The sequence below is a fragment of the Zalophus californianus genome, chromosome 16 (assembly GCF_009762305.2).
Source record: "Zalophus californianus isolate mZalCal1 chromosome 16, mZalCal1.pri.v2, whole genome shotgun sequence".
Lineage (NCBI taxonomy): Eukaryota > Metazoa > Chordata > Mammalia > Carnivora > Otariidae > Zalophus > Zalophus californianus.
Window position 1 is genome coordinate 40,167,650 of NC_045610.1, and position 22,379 is coordinate 40,190,028.

The following is a 22,379-nucleotide window of genomic DNA, read 5'->3' on the forward strand; positions in this document are numbered from 1 at the left end:
TTGTGGTTTTCCATGTTCAAAGAGTCCTTCCATTTTAGTCCACGTCAACACCCTCATTTTGTAGAGGTGGTTATTTCACGTGACACTCTGTCCATATGTCTAAGGCTAAGGCTAATTGTGCTCTTAGGTTTAACTATTAGTTTTTCCTTCTGTCTGTACAGACTGAATTCTGTTGAATTTAGGCCTGTGGAACATCCCCTGAATTGAAGAGTACCTTTGGTCATACATAATTAAAAGCTTCCCACTAATTTACTCCAACATCAAATCAAATTACTATTATAGTTCCTTTGATTTCAATCAGTTTGAAATATGTAAATATTATTCATATTCTAGGTCAGAAATCTTTTCTTGTGAACAAGTGACAGTTTATATAAAGGTATTTTGCAGAGTGCTTAGCTTCAGGTAGAACTTTAATAAATGCTTACCAAATCTGATTTTGAATGGGTGGAGTAAAAGACATGATTCATGGACACATGTACTGCTTGTAAATGATTTAATAGAACTTTCAAGCTGTAGTGCCTCTCATGGAGGAGTCTTTGTTATTGTCAAAAGAGAGTAGGAAGTGATGAAATATTTCTCTACTGCTGGAATATTTGAACCAAGTCTCAGGGAAAAGCATCTGGGAGTTATGACATTTTGAAGAATGTACTGCCATCTACTACTATATTCTTTGAAATGCATTTGATCTAGCATTGTCAATTATGTTTGATCTGTCATTGCTAGCAATTAAATGATAGAGGTAAGTGCTGGGAGCTTGTAAATAACTTGAAAAATATTTTTCATAAAGTGTCCTATATTTTGTTCTATTGTATTTTATATATTGCACTAAAATACTTAATGTGGAATTAAAAAATTAAATGGCAAAAGTATTTTTTTTTGTTCTAGATTTATGTTAACTTCCTAAGAGAACATCTTTCAAATTGGGTTGCAAAGTGCAACATACATAGTTTGAGATTTCTAATGCATGTGTCTGACCAATGGTGATGGTAGAACTCACAGGGTATCTCCCTGGCTCTTTGTTCTACCCTCATTTAGACCAGATATATATTTTATAAGAACTCAAGTAAATGGAGATGAGCGTTGGGAGTTGAAACTTGGAGAACAATTTGGGGATGAGTGTGAAGAATATAATAGGCTAAGACATAGGAATTAAACCTAAATGCTTTTGGAAAATAGTATCTAAAAGATAGTATCTGGTAGATGTTTTAAAATTTACTTAGTAAGTAATATAATCTTTAGATATTAGGCACACATGAAGGAGAACATCTAGTGTATAAACTGGAAGGAGATTAAAATGGTAGAGGTAGGTTAGAAATCCCATAGATTTGAGCAACCTGAAAATTTTAGCCAAAAGTTACTTTACTGGTTTAGACCTAATCATAATAGGTTAGAACATTTTAAGTATTTGAATAACAATGAAGATATTTAATGCATGGAGCATTTTATTAACTGATGGATTTAAGCATAATGTAATTAGTATTTAATCTTTCTGATTTAGACTTTATGCTTTAGGATTATTATCAAAATGCAAATCCACTCTTCTTGAATTCCAGCTAAAGATGGACAAGCTTAGAGGTAGAGGGAAGAAAATAACTCAGTTTGCTTTACACATTTAAACATTTTATTTGAAATTAAAGGGATATTCAAGGAGAAAGCAGGTCTGAAAATACATGGGGATCAAGAGATAGGGAGGAGACCAGAGATGTCACTGAATTGAAGAAATACCCTACGCTGGTGCCTTTTCCAGCAAGGCAGGATATCTAGATACTCTGATACATGCTTTTAGTGTGCTAATTCAACACATCCAAGAGGGTCCTAAGACCCATTATTTCTGAGTAGCTTAGAAACATCATGATACTTAGCATGGGAGTAAAATTGAACCCTTCTTCAGAGATCAGAGCGGATTGTTTAGTTTCCCCTTTCATTCTTAATTAATCAGCAGCCTGGCTTTCAGCAGGTGGGCTCACAACAGGTGGGCTGGCAGCAGTAGCAGCAGCAGGCTGGGCGGCAGCAGGACTGTCCACAGTAGGATGGGCGGCAGCAGGGGGCCTGGGCATGGTGCAGCTGGCAGCAGGTTGGGGGCGTGCAGCTCACCACACAGCAAGGGGGCAGGCAGGTGTCCTCCACGCGGCAGTCAGGGCGGCACCACCTGACTCGGCAGCTCACAGCTCCGCAGCCACCCTCCTGGCCACCACCAGTGCCACAGCTGGTCCCACCGCAGCTGGGCTGGCAGCAGGTTGGCTGGCAGCAGCTGGTCTGGCAGCTGGGCTGGCAGCAGGTTGGCTGGCAGCAGCTGGTCTGGCAGCTGGGCTGGCAGCAGCTGGTCTGGCAACCGCTGGGCTGGCAGCAGCTGGAGCCACAGTTCCCACTGGTGGAGCAGGTGGGAAATCCACAGAAGCTAGTGGAGCAGCAGGCCATGGTCAGGAGCTGGGTTGAGAGTTGGGTTGTTAAGAGAAGTTTTTGAGTTTTGGCTGCACCTTCTACATCTGGCCTTTTATATATTTCCTAGAGCTGCATATTTCCCTGACATTCAGTATTGTTCCTTGATACCATTTGCAAAGTAAGTCTCTGATTGGCCGATCCCTGAGTTGTTTAGAAAGTTATTAATAGCATTTCAACAGCCTACTTTGGTCATTATTCAGTTAAGTCTCATTATATTTCTTCTTTGCCCTCTGGATCATTATGGAATCCAATCAGTAACACCTCTTTATGCAAATCACATGACAGACTAGAGTTGGGCCAACCCTGGCTTGCTTTGTCATACCTTTGTTAACCTGTAGGCCAAGTTTATCTAAATTGAGCATTTTCTTCCTAAGTAGTCGCTAAATTAAGGATCAGGACTTCATAAATAGAATTTGTTAAGACTTGGAATGACTAACATTAGTGTCATCAAAACATGAGCTATCCAAATTAATCAACATCCAAAGCACTATGCCTTTCTAGAATCTGTTTGTGCAAGTTATAGGATACTAAGAGCTCTAACCAGTATTTTTGCCTTCAGCCATCAGTGTACATATTCCCAGTTGAAACCCTTAATGACTTTTGCTGGTAGCTTGTTTTCTGACTCTACTAAATTAAAAATATATGCTAGTAATGAATACGTGTTTTAACAAGTCAAACAGTACACAGACATATAAAGAAATTTAGTATTTTTTCCTCTCTTCCCCAAAACACCCATCCCCTCCACAACTAGTACTTCAGAAATAATAAATATTAACAGTTTGGTGCATATTCTTTGACACGTTTCTCCCTGCTTTTACGGACATAAACCAGCATAGATAGATAGATAGATCATCTAAGTAAAAGTTGGGGTCTATATGTATTTTTAAAAAGTTTTAATTATACTAAAATACACATAATATGAAATTTACCATCTTAACCATTTAAGTGCACTGTTCACTAGTGTGAAGTACATTCACATTGGTGTGCAATCTCGAGAACTCTTTTTAACCTCCAAAACTGAAACTCTTTGTCCATTAAAGGACAACCTTTCCATTCTCTCCTCCCTAGGCCTTTGGTAACCACTTTTTCACTCTTTGTTTAGATGAATTTGACCAACCTATGTGCCACATATAAGTGAAATTATCCAGTATGTCTTTTTAATGAATGGCTTATTTCACTTGGCATACTGTCCTCAAGATTCATCCATGTTATAGAATGTATGAGAATTTCCTTCCTTTTTAAGGCTGAATAATATTCCTTTGTTTGTATATACCACAATTTGTTTATCCATTGATGGACACTTGGGCTGCTTCCAACCTTTTGGCTATTGTGATTAATGCCCATACTACTCAAAGCAATTTACAGATTTTAAGTTTTCTGGGTAACAGCCATACTATTTCCCATAGTGGCTGCTCATTTCCATCAACAGTACACAAGTGTTCCAATTTCTCCACATCCTTGCCAGCACTTTTTGGGTTTTTTGAGATTAGACATTCTAGTGGGTATGAGGTTGTATGTCATTGTGGTTTTGATTTGCATTTTTGTAATGACTGATGATATGAAACATTTTTTAATATGCTTGTTGGCTGTTTATTTATCTTCTTTGGAGAAATGTCCATTCATGTCCTTTGCCCAATTTTTAATTGTTGCGTTGTAGGAGTTCTTCATATATTCTAGATATTAGCTTCTTATCAGATATATGATTTGCAAATCTTTCTCCCTTTCTGTAGATTGAATTTTCATTTTGTTCGTTGGTCCTTCGCAAAATTAATTTTGATATAGTTCAATTTATGTGTTTTCTACTTTTGTTGTGTATGCTTTTGGTGTCATATCCAAGAAATCACTGCCAAATCCAATGTCATGAACATTTCCCCCTGTGTTTTCTTCTAAGAGTTTTACAGTTTTAGCTCCTAACTTTAGGGTTTTTATCCATCTTCAATTAATTTTTGTGTATGGTGTAATGTAAGGGTCCACCTTCATTCTTTTGCTTGTGGATATCCGCTTTTCCTAGCACCATTTGTTGAAAAGACTGTGCTTCCCCATTGAATGGTTTTGACACTCTTGTTGAAAATTATTTGACTGTACATATAAAGGTTTCTTTCTGGGCTCTTTCTCCTATTTCATTTGTCTATATGACTGCCTTTATGCCAGTACCATGCTGTTTTGAATACTGTAGCTTTGTAATATAGTTTGAAGTCAGGAAGTATGATGCCTCCAGCTTTGTTCCTCTTTCTCAAGATTGATTTGGCTATTCAGAGTCTTTTGTGGTTCCATACAGGTTTTTGGATGTTTCTTTTTTCTATTTCTGTGAAAAATACCATTGAAATTTTGATACAGATTGCATTGAATCTGTAAATTGCTTTGAGTAGTATGGGCATTTTAACAGTACTGATACTCCTGATTCATGAGCATGGAATACTTTTCCATTTATTTGTGTCTTCTTTAATTTCTTTCATCAATGTCTTCTAGTTTTCAGTACACAGATCTTTCATCTCCTTGGTTAAATTTATTACTAAGTATTTTTCTCTTTTTAAAATTTATTTTATTTATTATTTTTTAAGAGAGAGAGCAGCGGGGAGGGGCAGAGGGAGAGGGAGAGAGAGAGAATCTTAAGCAGGCTCCATGCCCAGTGCAGACTCTGATGTGGGGCTCGATCTCATGACCCTGAAATCACGACCTGAGCTGAAATCAAGAGTCTGGCAATTAACTAACTGAGCCACCCAGCACCCCTTAATTTCTCTTTCTGATAGATTGTTGTTAGTATATAGAAATGCAGCTGATTTGTATATTGATTTTTGTATCCTACAACTCTACTGAATTTGTTTAGTTTAAACATTTTCTTATTCTTTTTTTTTTTTGTGGAGCCCTTAGGATTTTCTATATATCATATCATGTCATCTGCAAGTAGGGACAATTTTACTTTTTTCTTTCTTATTTGGATGCTGTTTACTTCTTTTTCTTGCCTAATTGCTCTACCTGGGACTTCTAGTACTATGATAAAGAGAATAAATAAAAGTGGGCACCCTTCTCTTTTTCCTAATCTTAGGGGAAAAGCTTTCAGTCTTTTACCACTGAGTATGATGTTAGTTTGGGCTTTCATATTTGGCTTTTATTAGGCTGACATAGTTTCCTTCTATTCCTAGTTTGTTGAGTGTTTTGTTTTCTGTTTTTTTTATTATGAAAGAGTGTTGAATTTCATCAAATTCTTTTCTCCATCTATTGAGATAACCATGTGTTTTGCCCCTTTATTCTGTTATGTGATATATTACACTGATTTTTTTTCTGTTGAACCATCCTTGCATTCTAGGATAATATCCCATTAGGTCGTGGTGTGTAACCTTTTTAATATACTGTTGAATTCTGTTTGATAGTATTTTGTTGAATATTGCATCAGTATTCATCAGGGATATTGGTCTCTAGTTTTCTCTTCTGTAGTGTCTTTGGCTTTGGTATCAGGATAATGCTAGCCTCATAAAGTGAGTTTGAAAGTGTTCCCTCCTCATTAATTTGTTGGAAGAATTAGAGGACGATTGATTTTAACTTTTCTTTAAATGTGGGATTTACCAGTGAAGCTTCTGGTATTGGGGATTGTATTTGTTGGGAGGTTTTTTTTTTTATTATTATTACTGATTTAATCTTGCTAATTATAAATCTGTTCAGATTTTCTATTTCTTCCTGATTCAGTTTTGATAGGTTATGTGATTCTAGGAATTTATCCATTTTATCTAGGTTATCTAATTTTTGGCCTATCCCATATGTATTAGTCATTCTTTTAAAAACTATGCAGTATTCCAGAATATGATCATATCATACTCTGTTCACATCCCCCTATTGATAAAATCCTCAATTGTTTTTAGTTTGTGCTTTTGAATTAAAAAAAAAATCAGAATTTTAAGCTAAAAGGGACTTTAAAGGAGTCCAGCTTTAGGTGATTATGAGAATTAAATTAAGCTAATTAAACTAAACAGGTTTCTCAAACCAGTTCTACCATTAAGTGATTCTGTGACCTCAGAAAAGTCGCTTGATTTCCCTGAACACTGTTTTATTCGTCTGTAAAATGAGATGATCTCTCGGACACTCCAGGGCTAAAATTATGTAATTGCTCTACCAGATCATTCATTCCTTAAGGGTATGATCTGCCATGTCTGATTCATTTTGGTATTCTACGCAGTGCCTTCTGCACAATCTTGAATGTAGGCACTCAGTAAATGCTTGTTGAATCAAGAAGGGAATGAATGATTGACAGTGTATTGAAATGATAAAGAGCCAATTTTGCATTTTACCCAAGTCACTTGTCATTTTATTTTCTAATTTTTTTCTCAGTAGGAGCTCTTAGGTAGTGATACCTGAAAGTGTTCAGTAGTTAAAATTAAAGGAACAAGAGGACAAAACATGTTTCCATTTTTGTTCTGTTGTGCAAGGGTGTCTTCTGGGTTGGATCAGGTCTCTAGAAGTGTTGGGGAAACTGATTCTTTGCTTACATGTTATCCTTTATTCATGCTTTATAATTTCATGATTTTCATTAACTCTTTAATGAATAAAGCACTATAATCTTTTTCTATTAAAGCATTATAATCTTTTAAAAAAATTTTTATTGTTATGTTAATCACCATATATTACATCATTAGTTTTTGATGTAGTGTTCCATGATTCATTTTTTGTGCATAACACCCAGGGCTCCATGCAGAATGTGCCCTCTTTAATACCCATCACCAGGCTAACCCATCCCCCTACCCTCCTCCCCTCTAGAACCCTCAGTTTGTTTTTTAGAGTCCATCATCTCTCATGGTTCGTCTCCCCCTCTGACTTACTCCCCTTCATTCTTCTCCTCCTGCTATCTTCTTTTTCTTTTTTCTTAACATATGTTGCATTATATGTTTCAGAAGTACAGATCTGTGATTCAACAGTCTTGCACAATTCACAGCGCTCACCATAGCACATACCCTCCCCAATGTCTATCACCCAGCCACCCCATCCCTCCCACCCCCCACCACTCCAGCGACACTCAGTTTGTTTCCTGAGATTAAGAATTCCTCATATCAGTGAGGTCATATGATACATGTCTTTCTCTGATTGACTTTTTTCACTCAGCATAACACCCTCCAGTTCCATCCACGTCATTGCAAATGGCAAGATCTCATTCCTTTGGATGGCTGCATAATATTCCATTGTGTATATATACCACTTCTTCTTTATCCATTCATCTGTCGATGGACATCTTGGCTCTTTCCACAGTTTGGCTAATGTGGACATTGCTGCTATAAACATTGGGGTGCACGTACCCCTTCGGATCCCTACATTTGTATCTTTCTGGTAAATACCCAGTAGTGCAATTGCTGGATCGTAGGGTAGCTCTATTTTCAACTGTTTGAGGAACCTCCATACTGTTTTCCAGAGGAGTTGCCCCAGCTTGCATTCCCACCAAGAGTGTAGGAGGGTTCCCCTTTCTCCACATCCCCGCCAACATCTGTTATTTCCTGACTTGTTAATTTTAGCCATTCTGACGGGTGTGAGGTGGTATCTGATTGAGGTTTTGATTTGGATTTCCCTGATGCCGAGCGATGTTGAGCACTTTTTCATGTGTCTGTTGGCCATTTGGATGTCTTCTTTGGAAAAATGTCTGTTCACGTCTTCTGCCCATTTCTTGATTGGATTATTTGTTCTTTGGGTGTTGAGTTTGATAAGTTCTTTATAGATTTTGGATACTAGCCATTTATCTGATATGTCATTTGCAAATATCTTCTCCCATTCTGTCGGTTGTCTTTTGGTTTTGTGGACTGTTTCTTTTGCTGTACAAAAGCTTTTTATCTTGATGAAATCCAAATAGTTCATGTTTGCCCTTGTTTCCCTCGCCTTTGGCGATGTTTCTAGGAAGAAGTTGCTGTGGCTGAGGTCGAAGAGGTTGCTACCTGTGTTCTCCTTTAGGATGTTGATGGACTCCTGTCTCACGTTTAGGTCTTTCAACCATTTGGAGTCTATTTTTGTGTGTGGTGTAAGGAAATGGTCCAGTTTCATTCTTCTGCATGGGGCTGTCCAATTTTCCCAACGCCATTTGTTGAAGAGACTGTCTTTTTTCCATTGGACATTCTTTCCTGCTCTGTCAAAGATGAGTTGACCATAGAGTTGAGGGTCCATTTCTGGGCTCTCGATTCTGTTCCATTGATCTGTATGTCTGTTTTTGAGCCAGTACCATACTGTCTTGATGATGACAGCTTTGTAATAGAGCTGGAAGTCCAGAATTGTGATGCCGCCAGGTTTGCTTTTCTTTTTCAACATTCCTCTGGCTATTCGGGGTCTCTTCTGGTTCCATACAAATTTTAGGATTATTTGTTCCATTTCTTTGAAAAAAGTGTATGGTATTTTGATGGGGATGGCATTGAATGTGTAGATTGCTCTAGGTTGCATTGACATCTTCACAATGTTGGTTCCTCCCAATCCATGAGCATGGAATGTTTTTCCATTTCTTTGTGTCTTCTTCAATTTCTTTCATGAGTATTTTATAGTTTTCTGAGTACAGATCCTCTGCCTCTTTGGTTAAATTTATTCCTAGGTATCTTATGGTTTTGGGTGCAATTGTAAATGGGATCAAATTCTTGATTTGTCTCTCTTCTGTCTTGTTGTTGGTGTATAGGAATGCCACTGATTTCTGTGCATTGATTTTATATCCTGCCACCTTACTGAATTCCTGTATGAGTTCTAGCAGTTTTGGGGTGGAGTCTTTTGGGTTTTCCACATACAGTATCATATCATCTGCAAAGAGTGAGAGTTTGACTTCCTCTGCCGATCTGGATGCCTTTGATTTCTTTTTGTTGTCTGATTGCTGTGGCTAGGACTTCTAATACTATGTTGAATAGCAGTGGTGTGAGTGGACATCCCTGCTGCGTTCCTGACCTTAGGGGAAAAGCTTTCCGCTTTTCCCCATTGAGAATGATATTCGCTGTAGGTTTTTCATAGATGGCTTTTATGATATTGAGGTATGTACCCTCTATCCCTCTACTCTGAAGAGTTTTGATCAAGAAAGGATGCTGTACTTTGTCAAATGCTTTTTCTGCATCTATTGAGAGGATCATATGATTCTTGTTCTTTCTTTTGTTAATGTATTGTATCATGTTGATTGATTTGCGGATGTTGAACCATCCTTGCAGCCCAGGGATAAATCCCGCTTGGTCGTGGTGAATAATCCTTTTAATGTACTGTTGGATCCTATTGGCTAATATTTTGGTGAGAATTTTTGCATCCATGTTCATCAAGGATATTGGTCTGTAATTCTCCTTTTTGATGGGGTCTTTGTCTGGTTTTGGGATCAAGGTAATGCTGGCCTCATAAAATGAGTTTGGAAGTTTTCCTTCCATTTCTAGTTTTTGGAACAGTTTCACGAGAATAGGTATTAATTCTTCTTTAAATGTCTGATAGAATTCCCCTGGGAAGCCATCTGGCCCTTGGCTTTTGTTTGTTGGGAGATTTTTGATGACTGCTTCAATTTCCTTAGTGGCAATAGGTCTGTTCAGGTTTTCTATTTCTTCCTGGTTCAATTTTGGTAGTTGATACATCTCTAGGAATGTACTCATTTCTGCCAGGTTATCTAATTTGCTGGCATAGAGTGGCTCATAATATGTTCTTATAATTGTTTGTATTTCTTTGGTGTTGGTTGTGATCTCTCCTCTTTCATTCATGATTTTGTTGATTTGGGTCATTTCTCTTTTCTTTTTGATCAGTCTGGCCAGGGGTTTATCAATCTTGTTCATTCTTTCAAAGAACCAGCTCCTAGTTTCGTTGATCTGTTCTACTGTTCTTTTGGTTTCTAGTTCATTGATATCTGCTCTGATCTTTATTATTTCTCTTCTCCTGCTGGGTTTAGGCTTTATTTGCTGTTCTTTCTCCAGCTCCTTTAGGTGTAGGGTTAGGTTGTGTATTTGAGACCTTTCTTCTTTCTTGAGAAAGGCTTGTATTGCTATATACTTTCCTCTCAGGACTGCCTTTGCTGTATCCCAAAGATTTTGAACAGTTGTGTTTTCATTTTCATTGGTTTCCATGAATTTTTTTAATTCTTCTTTAATTTCCTGGTTGACCCATTCATTCTTTAGTAGGATGCTCTTTAGCCTCCATGTATTGGAGTTCTTTCTGACTTTCCTCTTGTGATTGAGTTCTAGTTTCAAAGCATTGTGGTCTGAAAATATGCAGGGAATAATCCCAATCTTTTGGTACCGGTTGAGACTTGATTTGTGACCTAGGATGTGATCAATTCTGGAGAATGTTCCATGGGCACTAGAGAAGAATGTGTATTCCTTTGCTTTGGGATGGAATGTTCTGAATATATCTGTGAAGTCCATTTGGTCCAGTGTGTCATTTAAAGTCTTTATTTCCCTGTTGATCTTTTGCTTAGATGATCTGTCCATTTCAGTCAGGGGGGTGCTAAAGTTCCCCACTATTATTGTATTGTTGTTAATGTGTTTCTTCGCTTTTGTTATTAATTGCCTTATATAATTGGCTGCTCCCATATAGGGGCATAGATATTTACAATTGTTAGATCTTCTTGTTGGATAGACCCTTTAAGTAGGATATAGTGTCCTTCCTCATCTCTTACTACAGTCTTTGTTTTAAAATCTAATTTGTCTGATATAAGGATTGCCACCCCAGCTTTCTTTTGGTGTCCGTTAGCATGGTAAATGGTTTTCCACCCCCTCACTTTCAATCTGGGGGTGTCTTTGGGTCTAAAATGAGTCTCTTGCAGACAGCATATCCATGGGTCTTGTTTTTTATTTCAATCTGATAGCCTGTGTCTTTTGATTGGGGCATTGAGCCCATTTACATTCAGGGTAACTATTGAAAGGTATGAATTTAGTGTCAATGTATTTCCTGTAAGGTGACTGTTACTGTATGTTGTCTGTGTTCCTTTCTGATCTATGCTGCTTTTAGGCTCTCTCCTTGCTTAGAGGACCCCTTTCAATATTTCTTGGAGGGCTGGTTTCGTGTTTGCAAATTCCTTTAGTTTTTGTTTGTCCTGGAAGCTTTTTATCTCTCCTTCTATTTTCACTGACAGCCTAGCTGGATATAGTATTCTTGGCTGCATATTTTTCTCGTTTAGTGCTCTGAAGATATCTTACCAGTCCTTTCTGGCCTGCGAGGTCTCTGTGGATAGGTCTGTTGCCAATCTAATATTTCTACCATTGTAGGTTACACATCTCTTCTCCCGAGCTGCTTTCAGGATTTTCTTTTTGTCTCTGAGACTCGTAAGTTTTACTATTAGATTTCGGGGTGTTGACCTATTATTATTGATTTTGAGAGGGGTTCTCTGTGCCTCCTAGAGTTTGATGCTTGTTTCCTTCCTCACATTAGGGAAGTTCTCTGCTATTATTTGCTCCAATATACCTTCTGCCCCTCTCTCTCTTTCTTCTTCTTCTGGGATCCCAATTATTCTAATGTTGTTTCGTCTTATCGTATCACTTATCTCTCGAATTCTGCCCTCGTGATCCAGTAGTTGTTTATCTCTCTTTTTCTCAGCCTCTTTATTTTCCATCATTTGGTCTTCTATATCATTGATTCTCTCTTCTGCCTCATGTATCCTAGCAGTTAGTGCCCCCATTTTTGATTGCACCTCATCAATAGCCTTTTTGATTTCGACTTCGTTAGATTTTAGTTCTTTTATTTCTCCAGAAAGGGTTTCTCCAATACCTTTCACGCTTTTTTCAAGCCCATCTAGTATCTTTAAAGTCATGATTCTGAACTCTAGGTCCAACATCGTACTAATGTCCGTATGGAGTAGGTCCCTGGCAGACGGTACTACCTCTTGTTCTTTTTGCTGAGGTGATTTTTTTCGTCTTGTCATTTTGTCCAGAGGAGAATAGATGAATGAGAGAACAAAATGCTAACAGATTAACAACGTCCCCAGCAAATATACTGTATACAAATCAGAAAAGACCTGAAACCAGGGGAAAAGAGAGGGAAAGAAAGAAAAAAGAGAAAAAAAAAAGAAAAAAATATAAAAACAAAAACAGAACAATACAAAAAAAGCAGAATATGATCAAATATGATCAAACTAGTGCATAGATCAGTGCCACACTAGATTTTGGGCGTATTTTGGTCTGTTAGAAAAAAGTGCCTCCTAAAATTTTAAAGGAAGAAAGACATATATGTACAAAATAAGGGTTGATGCAATGAAGGGATGGAAGATGATTGTAAAGATGAAAATTATAAAAGATTTTATAAAAGGAATTGATAAGTTGTTTGAAAAAAGAAAGAAGAAGATTTAAAAAAAAAGAGAAAAGAAAAGGAGAGAATGTGATCAGGCAGTAGACTAGAACAAAACCATACACTAGTGATTTAGGGTATATTTTGATCTGTTAGAAGAAACTGTATCTCAGAATTTTAAAGAGAGAACAACCTATATATATATGCCAAAAATAAGGGTAACTACTATGAAGGGATAAAATATGACTCTAAAAATGAAAAATAGAAAATATTTTTTTAACAAAGGGATTGATATGATGTTGGTTGAAAAGGGGAAAAAGAAAAATTCAATAAAAAAAAGTTAAAAAAATTAACTGAAAAACGAATGAATCATGGTAAAAAAAGCCATGAATTCTATGTGCAGTATTCCCCTAGCAGTGGAGTTCTCCCGTTCTCCTTGATCGGTAAACTTTGTCTTGGCTTGCTGGCTGTTCATAAAGCACTATAATCTTAACCAAAGTAAAACTTTTTTTTTTTTTTTAAGTGTTATATTTTATTATTCTTCAGATATCCTCTTTTTTTTTTTAATTTTTTATTGTTATGTTAATCACCATATATTACATCATTAGTTTTTGGTGCAGTGTTCCATGATTCATTGTTTGTTCATAACACCCAGTGCTCCATGCAGAACGTGCCCTCCTCAATGCCCATCACCAGGCTAACCCATCCCCCTACCCCCCTCCCCTCTAGAACCCTCAGTTTGTTTTTCACCAAAGTAAAACTTTTAATAAAAAAGAATTATCTTCAGCTCCCTCCAGTTCTTTTTTTAAAAGGTTATTTATTTATTAAAAAATTCATTTTTTATTTTAAAAAGTTTTTGATTATGTTATGTTAGTCACCATACAATACATCATTAGTTTTTGATGTGGTGATCCACGATTCATTGTTTTTGTATAACACCCAATGCTTCATGCAGTACGTGCCCTTCTTAATACCCATCACTGGGCTAACCCATCCCCCCACCCCCGTCCGTCTAAAACCCTCAGTTTGTTTCTCAGAGTCCATAGTCTCTCATCGTTCGTCTCTTCCTCCGATTTCCCCCCCTTCATTTTCCCTTCCTTCTCCTAATGTCCTCCATGCTATTCCTTATGTTCCACATATAAGTGAAACCATGTGATAATTGACTTTCTCTGCTTGACTTATTTGACTTAGCATCATCTCCTCCAGTCCCATCCATGTTGAGGTAAAAGTTGGGTATTCATCCTTTCTGATGGCTGAGTGATACTCCATTGTATATATGGACCACATCTTCTTTATCCATTCATCTGTTGAAGGGCATCTCGGCTCTTTACACAGTTTGTCGATTGCGGACATTGCTGCTATGAACATTGGGGTGCATATGGCCCTTCTTTTCACTACATCTGTGTCTTTGGGGTAAATACCCAGGAGTGCAATTCCTGAGTCATAGGGTAGCTCTATTTTTAATTTTTCAGGAACCTCCACACTGTTTTCCAAAATGGCTATACCAACTTGCATTCCCACCAACAGTGTAAGAGGGTTCCTCTTTCTCCACAGCCTCTCCAACATTTGTTGTTTCTTGCCTTGTCCATTTTTGCTATTCTAACTGGTGTAAGGTGGTATCTCAATGTGGTTTTGATTTGAATTTCCCTGATAACTAATGATGATGAACATTTTTTCATGTGTCTGTTAGCCATTTGTATGTCTTCTTCAGAGAAGTGTCTGTTCATGTCTTCTGCCCATTTTTTCACTTGATTATTTGTTTTTTGGGTGTTGAGTTTGAGAAATTCTTTATAGATCTTGGATACCAGGCCTTTATCTGTAGTGTCATTTGCAGATATCTTCTCCCATTCTGTGAGTTGTCTCTTTGTTTTGTTGACTGTTTCCTTTGCTATGCAGAAGCTTTTTATCTTGATGAAGTCCCAAATGTTCATTTTTGCTTTTGTTTCACTAGCTTTTGGAGATGTATCTTGAAAGAAGTTGCTGTGGCCTATGTCAAAGAGGTTACTGCCTATGTTCTCCTTCTAGGATTTTGATGGATTCCTGTCTCACACTGAGGTCTTTCATCCATTTTGAGTTTATCTTTGTGTGTGGTATTAGAGAATGGTCAAGTTTCATTCTTCTGCATGTGGCTGTCCAATTTTCCCCGCACCATTTATTAAAGAGACTTTTTTTCCATTCCTTTTTTTTCCCTGCTTTGTTGAAGATTATTTGACCATAGAGTTGAGGGTCCATATCTGGGCTCTCTGTTCTGTTCCATTTGTCTATATGTCTGTTTTTGTGACAGTACCATGCTCTCTTGGTGATCACTGCTTTGTAATATAGCTTAAAATCGGGCAACATGATGCCCCCAACTTTGTTTTTCTTTTTCAACATTTCCTTGGCGATTCGGGGTCTTTTCTGGTTCCATACAAATTTTAGGATTGTTTCTTCCAGCACTTTGAGAAATGTCATTGGAATTTTGATTGGGATGGCATTGAAGGTATAGATTGCTCTGGGTAGCACAGACATTTTAACAATGTTTATTCTTCTGATCCATGAGCATGGAATGTTTTCCCATCTTTTTGTGTCTTCTTCAATTTCTTTCATGAGTGTTCTGTAGTTCCTAGAGTATAGATCCTTTACCTTTTTGGTTAGGTTTATTCCAAGGTATCTTATGGGTTTTGGTGCTATTGTAAATGGAATCGTTTCTCAAATTTCTCTTTCTACAGTTGCATTGTTAGTGTATAAGAACGCAACTGATTTCTGTGCATTGATTTTGTATCCTGCAACATTACTGAATTGCTTTATGAGTTCTAGTAATTTGGGGGTGGAGTCTTTTGGGTTTTCCACATAAAGTATCATGTCATCTGCGAAGAGAGAGAGTTTGACTTCTTTGCCAATTCGAATACCTTTTATTTCTTTCTGTTGTCTGATTGCTGTTGCTAGGACTTCTAGTACTATGTTGAACAATAATGGCAAGAGTGGACATCCTTGACGTGTTCCTGATCTTAAGGGAAAGGCTCTCAGCTTTTCCCCATTGAAGATAATATTTGCTGTGGGTTTTTCATAGATGGATTTTATGAACCTGAGGAATATTCCCTCCATCCCTATGCTCTGAAGAGTTTTAATCAGGAAAGGATGTTGTATTTTGCCAAATGCTTTTTCTGCATCAATTGAGAGGACCATATGGTTCTTCTCTCTCCTCTTTTTAATGTGTTCTATCACACTGATTGATTTGCGAATGTTGAACCACCCTTGCATCCCAGGGATAAATCCCACTTGGTCGTGGTGGATGATCCTTTTAATGTATTGTTGGATCCTATTAGCTAGGATTTATTTTTTGAGAATTTTGGAATCCATATTCAGGGATATCAGTCTGAAATTCTCCTTTTTGATGGGGTCTTTGCCTGGTTTGGGGATTAAGGTAATGCTGGCCTCACAGAATGAGTCTGGAAGCTTTCCTTCTGTTTCTATTTTTTGAAACAGCTTCAGGAGAATAGGTATTATTTCTTCTTTGAATGTTTGGTAGGATTCCTCAGGGAATCCATCAGGCCCTGGACTCTTGTTTTTTGGGAGGTTTTTACTTCTTCAATCTCGGTACTGGTTATTGGCCTATTCAGGTTGTCAATTTCTTCCTGTTTCAGTCTTGGCAGCTTATTGGTTTCCAGGAAGGAATCCATTTCATCCAGCTTGCTCAGTTTATTTGCATATAGCTGTTGATAGTAATTTCTAAAAATTGTTTCTATTTCCTTGTTGTTAGTCATGATCTCTCCCCTTTCATTCATAATTTTATTAATTTGGGTCCTTTCTTTTTTCTTTTGGATAAGTCTGGCCAGTGGTTTATCGATCTTATTAATTCTTTCAAAGAACCAGCTTCTAGTTTCGTTGATCTGATCTACTGTGTTTCTGGTTTCTAATCCATTGATCTCTGCTCTAATCTTAATTATTTCTCTTCTAATGCATGGCTTAGGCATCATTTGTTGCTTTTTCTCTAGTTCTTTAAGGTGTAGAGTTAGTTGGTGAATTCAGGATTTATATATATATATATATATATTTTTTTTTTTTTTTTTTTTTTGAGTGAGGCACGGATAGCTATGTATTTCCCCCTTAGGACCACCTTTGCAGTATCCCATAGGTTTTGGACCGATATGTTTTTGTTCTCATTGGTTTCCATGAATTGTTTAAGTTCTTCTTTGATTTCCTGGTTGACCCAAACATTCATGAGCAGAGTGGTCTTCAGCTTCCAAGTTTTTGAGTTTCTTCCAAATTTTTTCTTGTGATTGAGTTCCAGTTTTAAAGCATTATGGTCTGAGAATATTCAGGGAATAATCTCAATTTTTTGGTATCAGTTAAGACCTGATTTGTGACCCAGTATGTGGTCTATTCTGGAGAAAGTTCCATGTGTGCTCGAGAAGACTGAGTATTCTGTTGTTTTAGGGTGGAATATTTTGTATATATCTCTGAGGTCCATCTGGTCCAGTGTGTCATTCAAAGCTCTTGTTTCTTTGTTGATTTTCTGCTTAGATGATCTGTCTGTTGCTGAGAGTGGAGTATTGAGGTCTCCTACAGTTAACATATTGTTACCAATATGACTCTTTATTTTGGTTAACAGTTGGCTTATGTAGATGGCTGCTCCCATGTTGGGGCATAGATATTTACAATTGTTAGATCTTGTTGGATAGACCCTTTAAGAATGCTATAGTCTCCTTCTGTGTCTCTAACTACAGTCTTTAAAATCTAATTTGTCTGATATAAGAATTGCTACCCCAGCTTTCTTTTGAGGTCTGCTGGCATGGAAGATGGATCTCCATCCCTTCACTTTCAGTCTGGATGTATCTTTAGGTTCAAAATGAGTCTCTTGTAGACAGCATCTGGATGGGTCCTGTCTTTTTATCCAATCTGCAACCCTCTGCCATTTTATGGGAGCATTTAGGCCGTTCATGTTGAGAGTGATTATTAAAAGATACGAATTTCTTGTCATCATGTTGCCTGTGAAGACTTTGTTTCTATAGATTGTCCCTGTAAATTTCTGTTGTATGTCACTCTTGGGGTCTTTCTCCTTTTATAGAACCCCCCTTAATATTTCTTGCAGGGCTGGCTTAGTGGTCACATATTCTTCTAAGAGCCTGTTGCTCTTGGAAGCTCTACATCTCTCCATCCATTCTAAATGATAGCCTTGCCAGATAAAGTATCCTTGGCTGCGTGTTCTTCTCGTTTAGTACTCTGAATATGTCTTGCCAGGCCTTTCTGGCTTACCAGGTCTCTGTGGATAGATCTGATGTTATTCTGATATTCCTCCCTCTGTACGTAAGGAATCTCTTCCCCTTAACTGCCCTTAAGATGGTTTCCTTGGTTCTAAGATTTGTGAGTTTTACTATTACATGCCAGGGTATTGGCCTGTTTTCCTTGATCTTGGGAGGAGTCCTCTCTGCCTCTAGGATACAAATGTTTGTTTCATTCCCCAGATTAGGGAAGTTCTCAGCTACAATTTGCTCAAATATCTCTTCTAGTCCTCTCTCTCTCCAGCCCCTCCGGGATTCCAATAATTCTGACATTGGAATGCTTCATGGTGTCACTTACTTCTCTGATTCTATTTTCATGGAATCTGAGTTGTTTTACCCTGCCCTCCTCTTTTCCCTTTTTATCTGTTAAATTGTCTTCCAGGTCACTAATTTGTTCTTCTGCCTCACTTACCCTAGCTCTTAGATTATCCAGATTCGACTGGATCTCATTGATAGCATTTTTAAGTTCTGCCAATTCAGCTTTCATTTCTGCCCTTAGAGACTCTATGTTGCCATTAATTGATTTCTCCACTCTAGCTATTGTCTTCACAATTGCTAGCCTGAATTCCATCTCCAACATAGAGCCTGTGCCACTTCTGAGGCCCTGTGTAACTGCCTTGGTTATTCTGAATCCATTTGTAAATCTGTGGCATAAGTCATAATCTCTGAGTCTTTCCTATTTTGGGGGTGCCTCCTCCTAGTCATTCTGTTGATGGGTGGTTGAGGGAATGTATAGAGTCCAAATTATTGACCAGAACCCAAGCAAGATGCACCTGTTTTTTTAGGGACCTTAGGGTTGCTGGCCTCTTGTTTTCCCAGCCTGTCTTCTGGGGGAGGGGCCTGCCACACTGTTACTCAGGCAACCCTGTCTGGGCAGAGTTGCCCTGCCCCCTGTGGCAGGGGATGGGCTCAGTGGGAACCGGTTTTTTGGGGCTTTTGTTCTCTGGTGGCTTTCCATGTCTTTTCTGAGAGTCAGAGCAGAAGAGACCATTTCCAACCCTCTGCCTCAGAGCAGAGAGATCTCAATCTGTTCTTCAGTGAGCTCTCCAGGCCACACTATCTCCATTTCTGTCTGTGTTGCTATAAACTGCAGCATCCTGGGTCGTGGGCTCCTCCACAGCTCTCCCAGTCCTCACCTCCAGGTCCAGGCTTGTCTCTGTCCTTTGTGCTTCTAAAACCGCCAGCCGCCCCAAGTTCCCATGCACAGCCCCACCACTCTGGTTTCCATCTAAAGTCCTTTCCCACCGCTACAGGTCTGCGAGTCTGTGCCCCATCCCCAGAGCAGGAGGCTATCGCTCACTGGCGGTGTCAGATCCCCACAGCCAGACTCCCTCCCACTGCCATTTATCCTCCGATATCTGCTTGTGGAATCATGGCTCCCTGCTTCGTACCTCGAAACCAACTGCCCTGTGATATTCTGTTTTGTAGAGATCCAGATCTTCTTACATCTCAGGCTGATTTTGTGGGTGTTCAGAGTGGTCTGGCCGATACCCAGCTCAATTCCAGGGACCAGTTGGAATAGGCTCCCCTACTCTTCCGCCATCTTTTCTCTCCAAGATTTATTTATTTATTTTAGAGGGAGAAGAGAGGGTGGGGGGAGAGAGAGAGAGACACTGACCGACTAAGCAGGGGGGAGGGCAGAAGGAGGAGAAAGAGTCCTAAGCAGGACTCAGCTCTGAGCTGAGCCCGGAGCCTGATGCAGGGCTCAATCCCATGACCCTGAGATCACAACTGAGCTGAAACCAAGAGTCAGTCACTCAACTGACTGAGCCACCCAGGAGCCCCTGGCTCCCTCCAGTTCTAAGTCCAAGAAACCACAAATTAATCCTGATCCTTCCAAAAACTACCCAGATTTATGAAGCATTTCTTGATGCTCTGTTTAAGTATGTATAAGTTCATTGTATATTATTTTTTCCTTCATTGTTTATTATGTATAAATGCATGTGTATGTATAATAAATATACGTATTTCTAAGTGAAAATTTTAAACCAAATTCGTTATGTTATTATCTTCACTTCCATTTTAGAAATGGGGGAAAAAAAAGTAGACTTCTCCATCTAACCAAAAGCATATTTCCTCAGAGAGCCTTCCCCAACTTGTAGCTCTCTTGCTTTACTCTGCAAGACTATGTATACGTGGAAGAGTATAATATATTAGCATATGTTCCCACAGTTTGAAGATGGCCTGAAAGAGCATTCCTCTAACAGACTTGAAAAAAATACATCATATTCTGGCTCTGGATTCAGAGTTGCTTCTTGACTTCTATAACTTTCTGGTTATGAAAGCACTTTGTGAGGTCAGGATATGGAAATAGAGCCTGTGCCACTTCTGAGGCCCTGTGTAACTGCCTTTGCTGTATTTTTTTATGGGGATTAACCTCCTTTAGATGTGGCCAAATTTCCTAGAAAGCAGTGTGGGATAACAAAAACAGACTAAAATCTTTTGTGACTTTTTATGAAACACATATCATGAACACACTCAATGAAGAAAAATATGTTTGCTGCACCAAATATATAATTTAAAAGACCTTGGTATATTATTCCTCTTTCATAAAGAGTGCAGTTTGCAGAATGGTGGAGTATAGGAGGTGAACATATCTGAGAAGGACAGATGATTCTTCTGCAGCATCGGTGGCACTGAGTCACAGAGTAGATTGAAATGCATCCTGAAGGCAATTTCTTGAGTTAAATTTGTATTTTGGCAACCTCACTGGGGAAATCAAGGTCTTTCCAGAATTGAATGGAATCAGATAGGTCTGTGAAGCCCAAATATTTGGTATCCCCCAAAACAAAAACCAAATAAAAGTTCAAGAATTTGTTAGTGCTCCATGGATGGTGGAAGAGATAATTAGTTCATGAATTGATTTGGAAGCTGAAACTTTGAATCCAAAATCAGCAGCCTGGCTTTCAGCAGGTGGGCTCACAACAAGTGGGCTGGCAGCAGTAGCAGCAGCAGGCTGGGCGGCAACAGGACTGTCCACAGTAGGATGGGCGGCAGCAGGGGGCCTGGGCATGGTGCAGCTGGCAGCAGGTTGGGGGCGTGCAGCTCACCACACAGCAGGGGGGCAGGCAGGTGTCCTCCACGCGGCAGTCAGGGCGGCACCACCTGACTCGGCAGCTCACAGCTCCGCAGCCACCCTCCTGGCCACCACCAGTGCCACAGCTGGTCCCACCGCAGCTGGGCTGGCAGCAGCTGGTCTGGCAACAGCTGGGCTGGCAACAACTGGGCTGGCAACAGCTGGAGCCACAGTTCCCACTGGTGGAGCAGGTGGGAAATCCGCAGAAGCTAGTGGAGCAGCAGGCCATGGTTAGGAGCTGGGTTGAGAGTTGGGTTGTTAAGAGAAGTTTTTGAGTTTTGGTGGTGACTTCCACATTGGGCCTTTTATAAGCCTTGACTAGCTATGATTTACATAATTCTCAAAATCTCTTCCTTGTTTGTGTATAAATAATCTGTCTCTGAATAATAATTGCCCTATTCCTGAGTTATTTGTTCAACCTCTGAAAGCCTTTGTAAGTTCATTTTATTTGGTCTTCAATTAAGATTCTTTACCACAGTTAAGTAGTCATTGGCGTTCATTTGGTACATAACCCATAATCCCCCATATTTGTTAAAATTTGGTCATCGCCCTACAAATAATTGATGCCTCACCTTTAAGGAGTGTCAGTATTACTCAGTGTTGACCCTGATAATCGGGCCCTTGGGTCTCACATGACAGTTTAATTCCCAGCAACATGGCTCCAGTGTCAACCACTGCTCCTTTATCTTTTTCATCTTCAATTTGACTATGAAGCAAAGTGATCCAGCTGGCCGGAAAGGGATGCTTTTTTGGGGGACTGGGAAATGTGGATGGGTTGTTACTGATCACAATTTCTGGAGCACTTAGGTGCTTAAATGGTTCTGACTACTTTGCATGTATCAGTTCATTTAATTTTTACTGCAGTCCTATGAGCCATGCCTAGAGCTACTTCCATGAAACCAAGCCTCAAACAGATTTACATCTCTTGCCCAGGTTCACAGCAGCAAGTGGTGAATCTGAAATTTGAACCCACATCATCTGACTCCAGCGTAAAGTCTTTCAACCACTACAGTCAGTACTCTGTTTTCCATGTAAACAATTGTTCTAGAGAAAATCAAAGGGTAAAAGAAAGATGTAAAAATTTGTCCACTTTCAAACTTTTTTAGAGTCAAGGGAAGAAAGGCAGAGCTTTGGGTGAGTAATAACACTATTAGGACTTCTCTGGAAATTTTTTTTTAACTCCATAATCACACCTCGAGAAAATCTCAGGTGCTAAAAAGGTTAATCCATTTGACTTGTGACTTCATCTAAACTTTGATATTAGGATGTCTTCTAGATTTAAATGTCCTTAACTGCATAAAAATCATACCCAGTGTATTAACACTGGAGCATGTGACACATTATGGTGTGTTAGATCTGCTGTATGCAGTTTACTGTACATATTAGAAACTAGTCCAACTCGCTGAAAGTTA

General features: G+C 38.8%; 2 protein-coding genes across 2 annotated transcripts; both read right to left on the reverse strand.

Moving 5' to 3' along the window:
• Positions 1-1,950: 1,950 nt before the first annotated feature.
• Positions 1,951-2,418, reverse strand: LOC113908087 (keratin-associated protein 1-3-like). The gene has a single exon (XM_027568053.1). The coding sequence runs from the start codon at positions 2,416-2,418 to the stop codon at positions 1,951-1,953; it is 468 nt and encodes a 155-aa protein (XP_027423854.1).
• An 18,379-nt stretch (positions 2,419-20,797) lies between these two features.
• LOC113908091 (keratin-associated protein 9-3-like) lies at positions 20,798-21,196 on the reverse strand. The gene has a single exon (XM_027568057.1). The coding sequence runs from the start codon at positions 21,194-21,196 to the stop codon at positions 20,798-20,800; it is 399 nt and encodes a 132-aa protein (XP_027423858.1).
• Positions 21,197-22,379: the final 1,183 nt, after the last annotated feature.

What these genes read in the sequence shown, in the direction of transcription:
- LOC113908087 (XM_027568053.1), bottom strand. Translation starts at nt 2,418, where the DNA reads ATGGCCTGCTGCTCCACTAGCTTCTGTGGATTTCCCACCTGCTCCACC.
- LOC113908091 (XM_027568057.1), bottom strand. Translation starts at nt 21,196, where the DNA reads ATGGCCTGCTGCTCCACTAGCTTCTGCGGATTTCCCACCTGCTCCACC.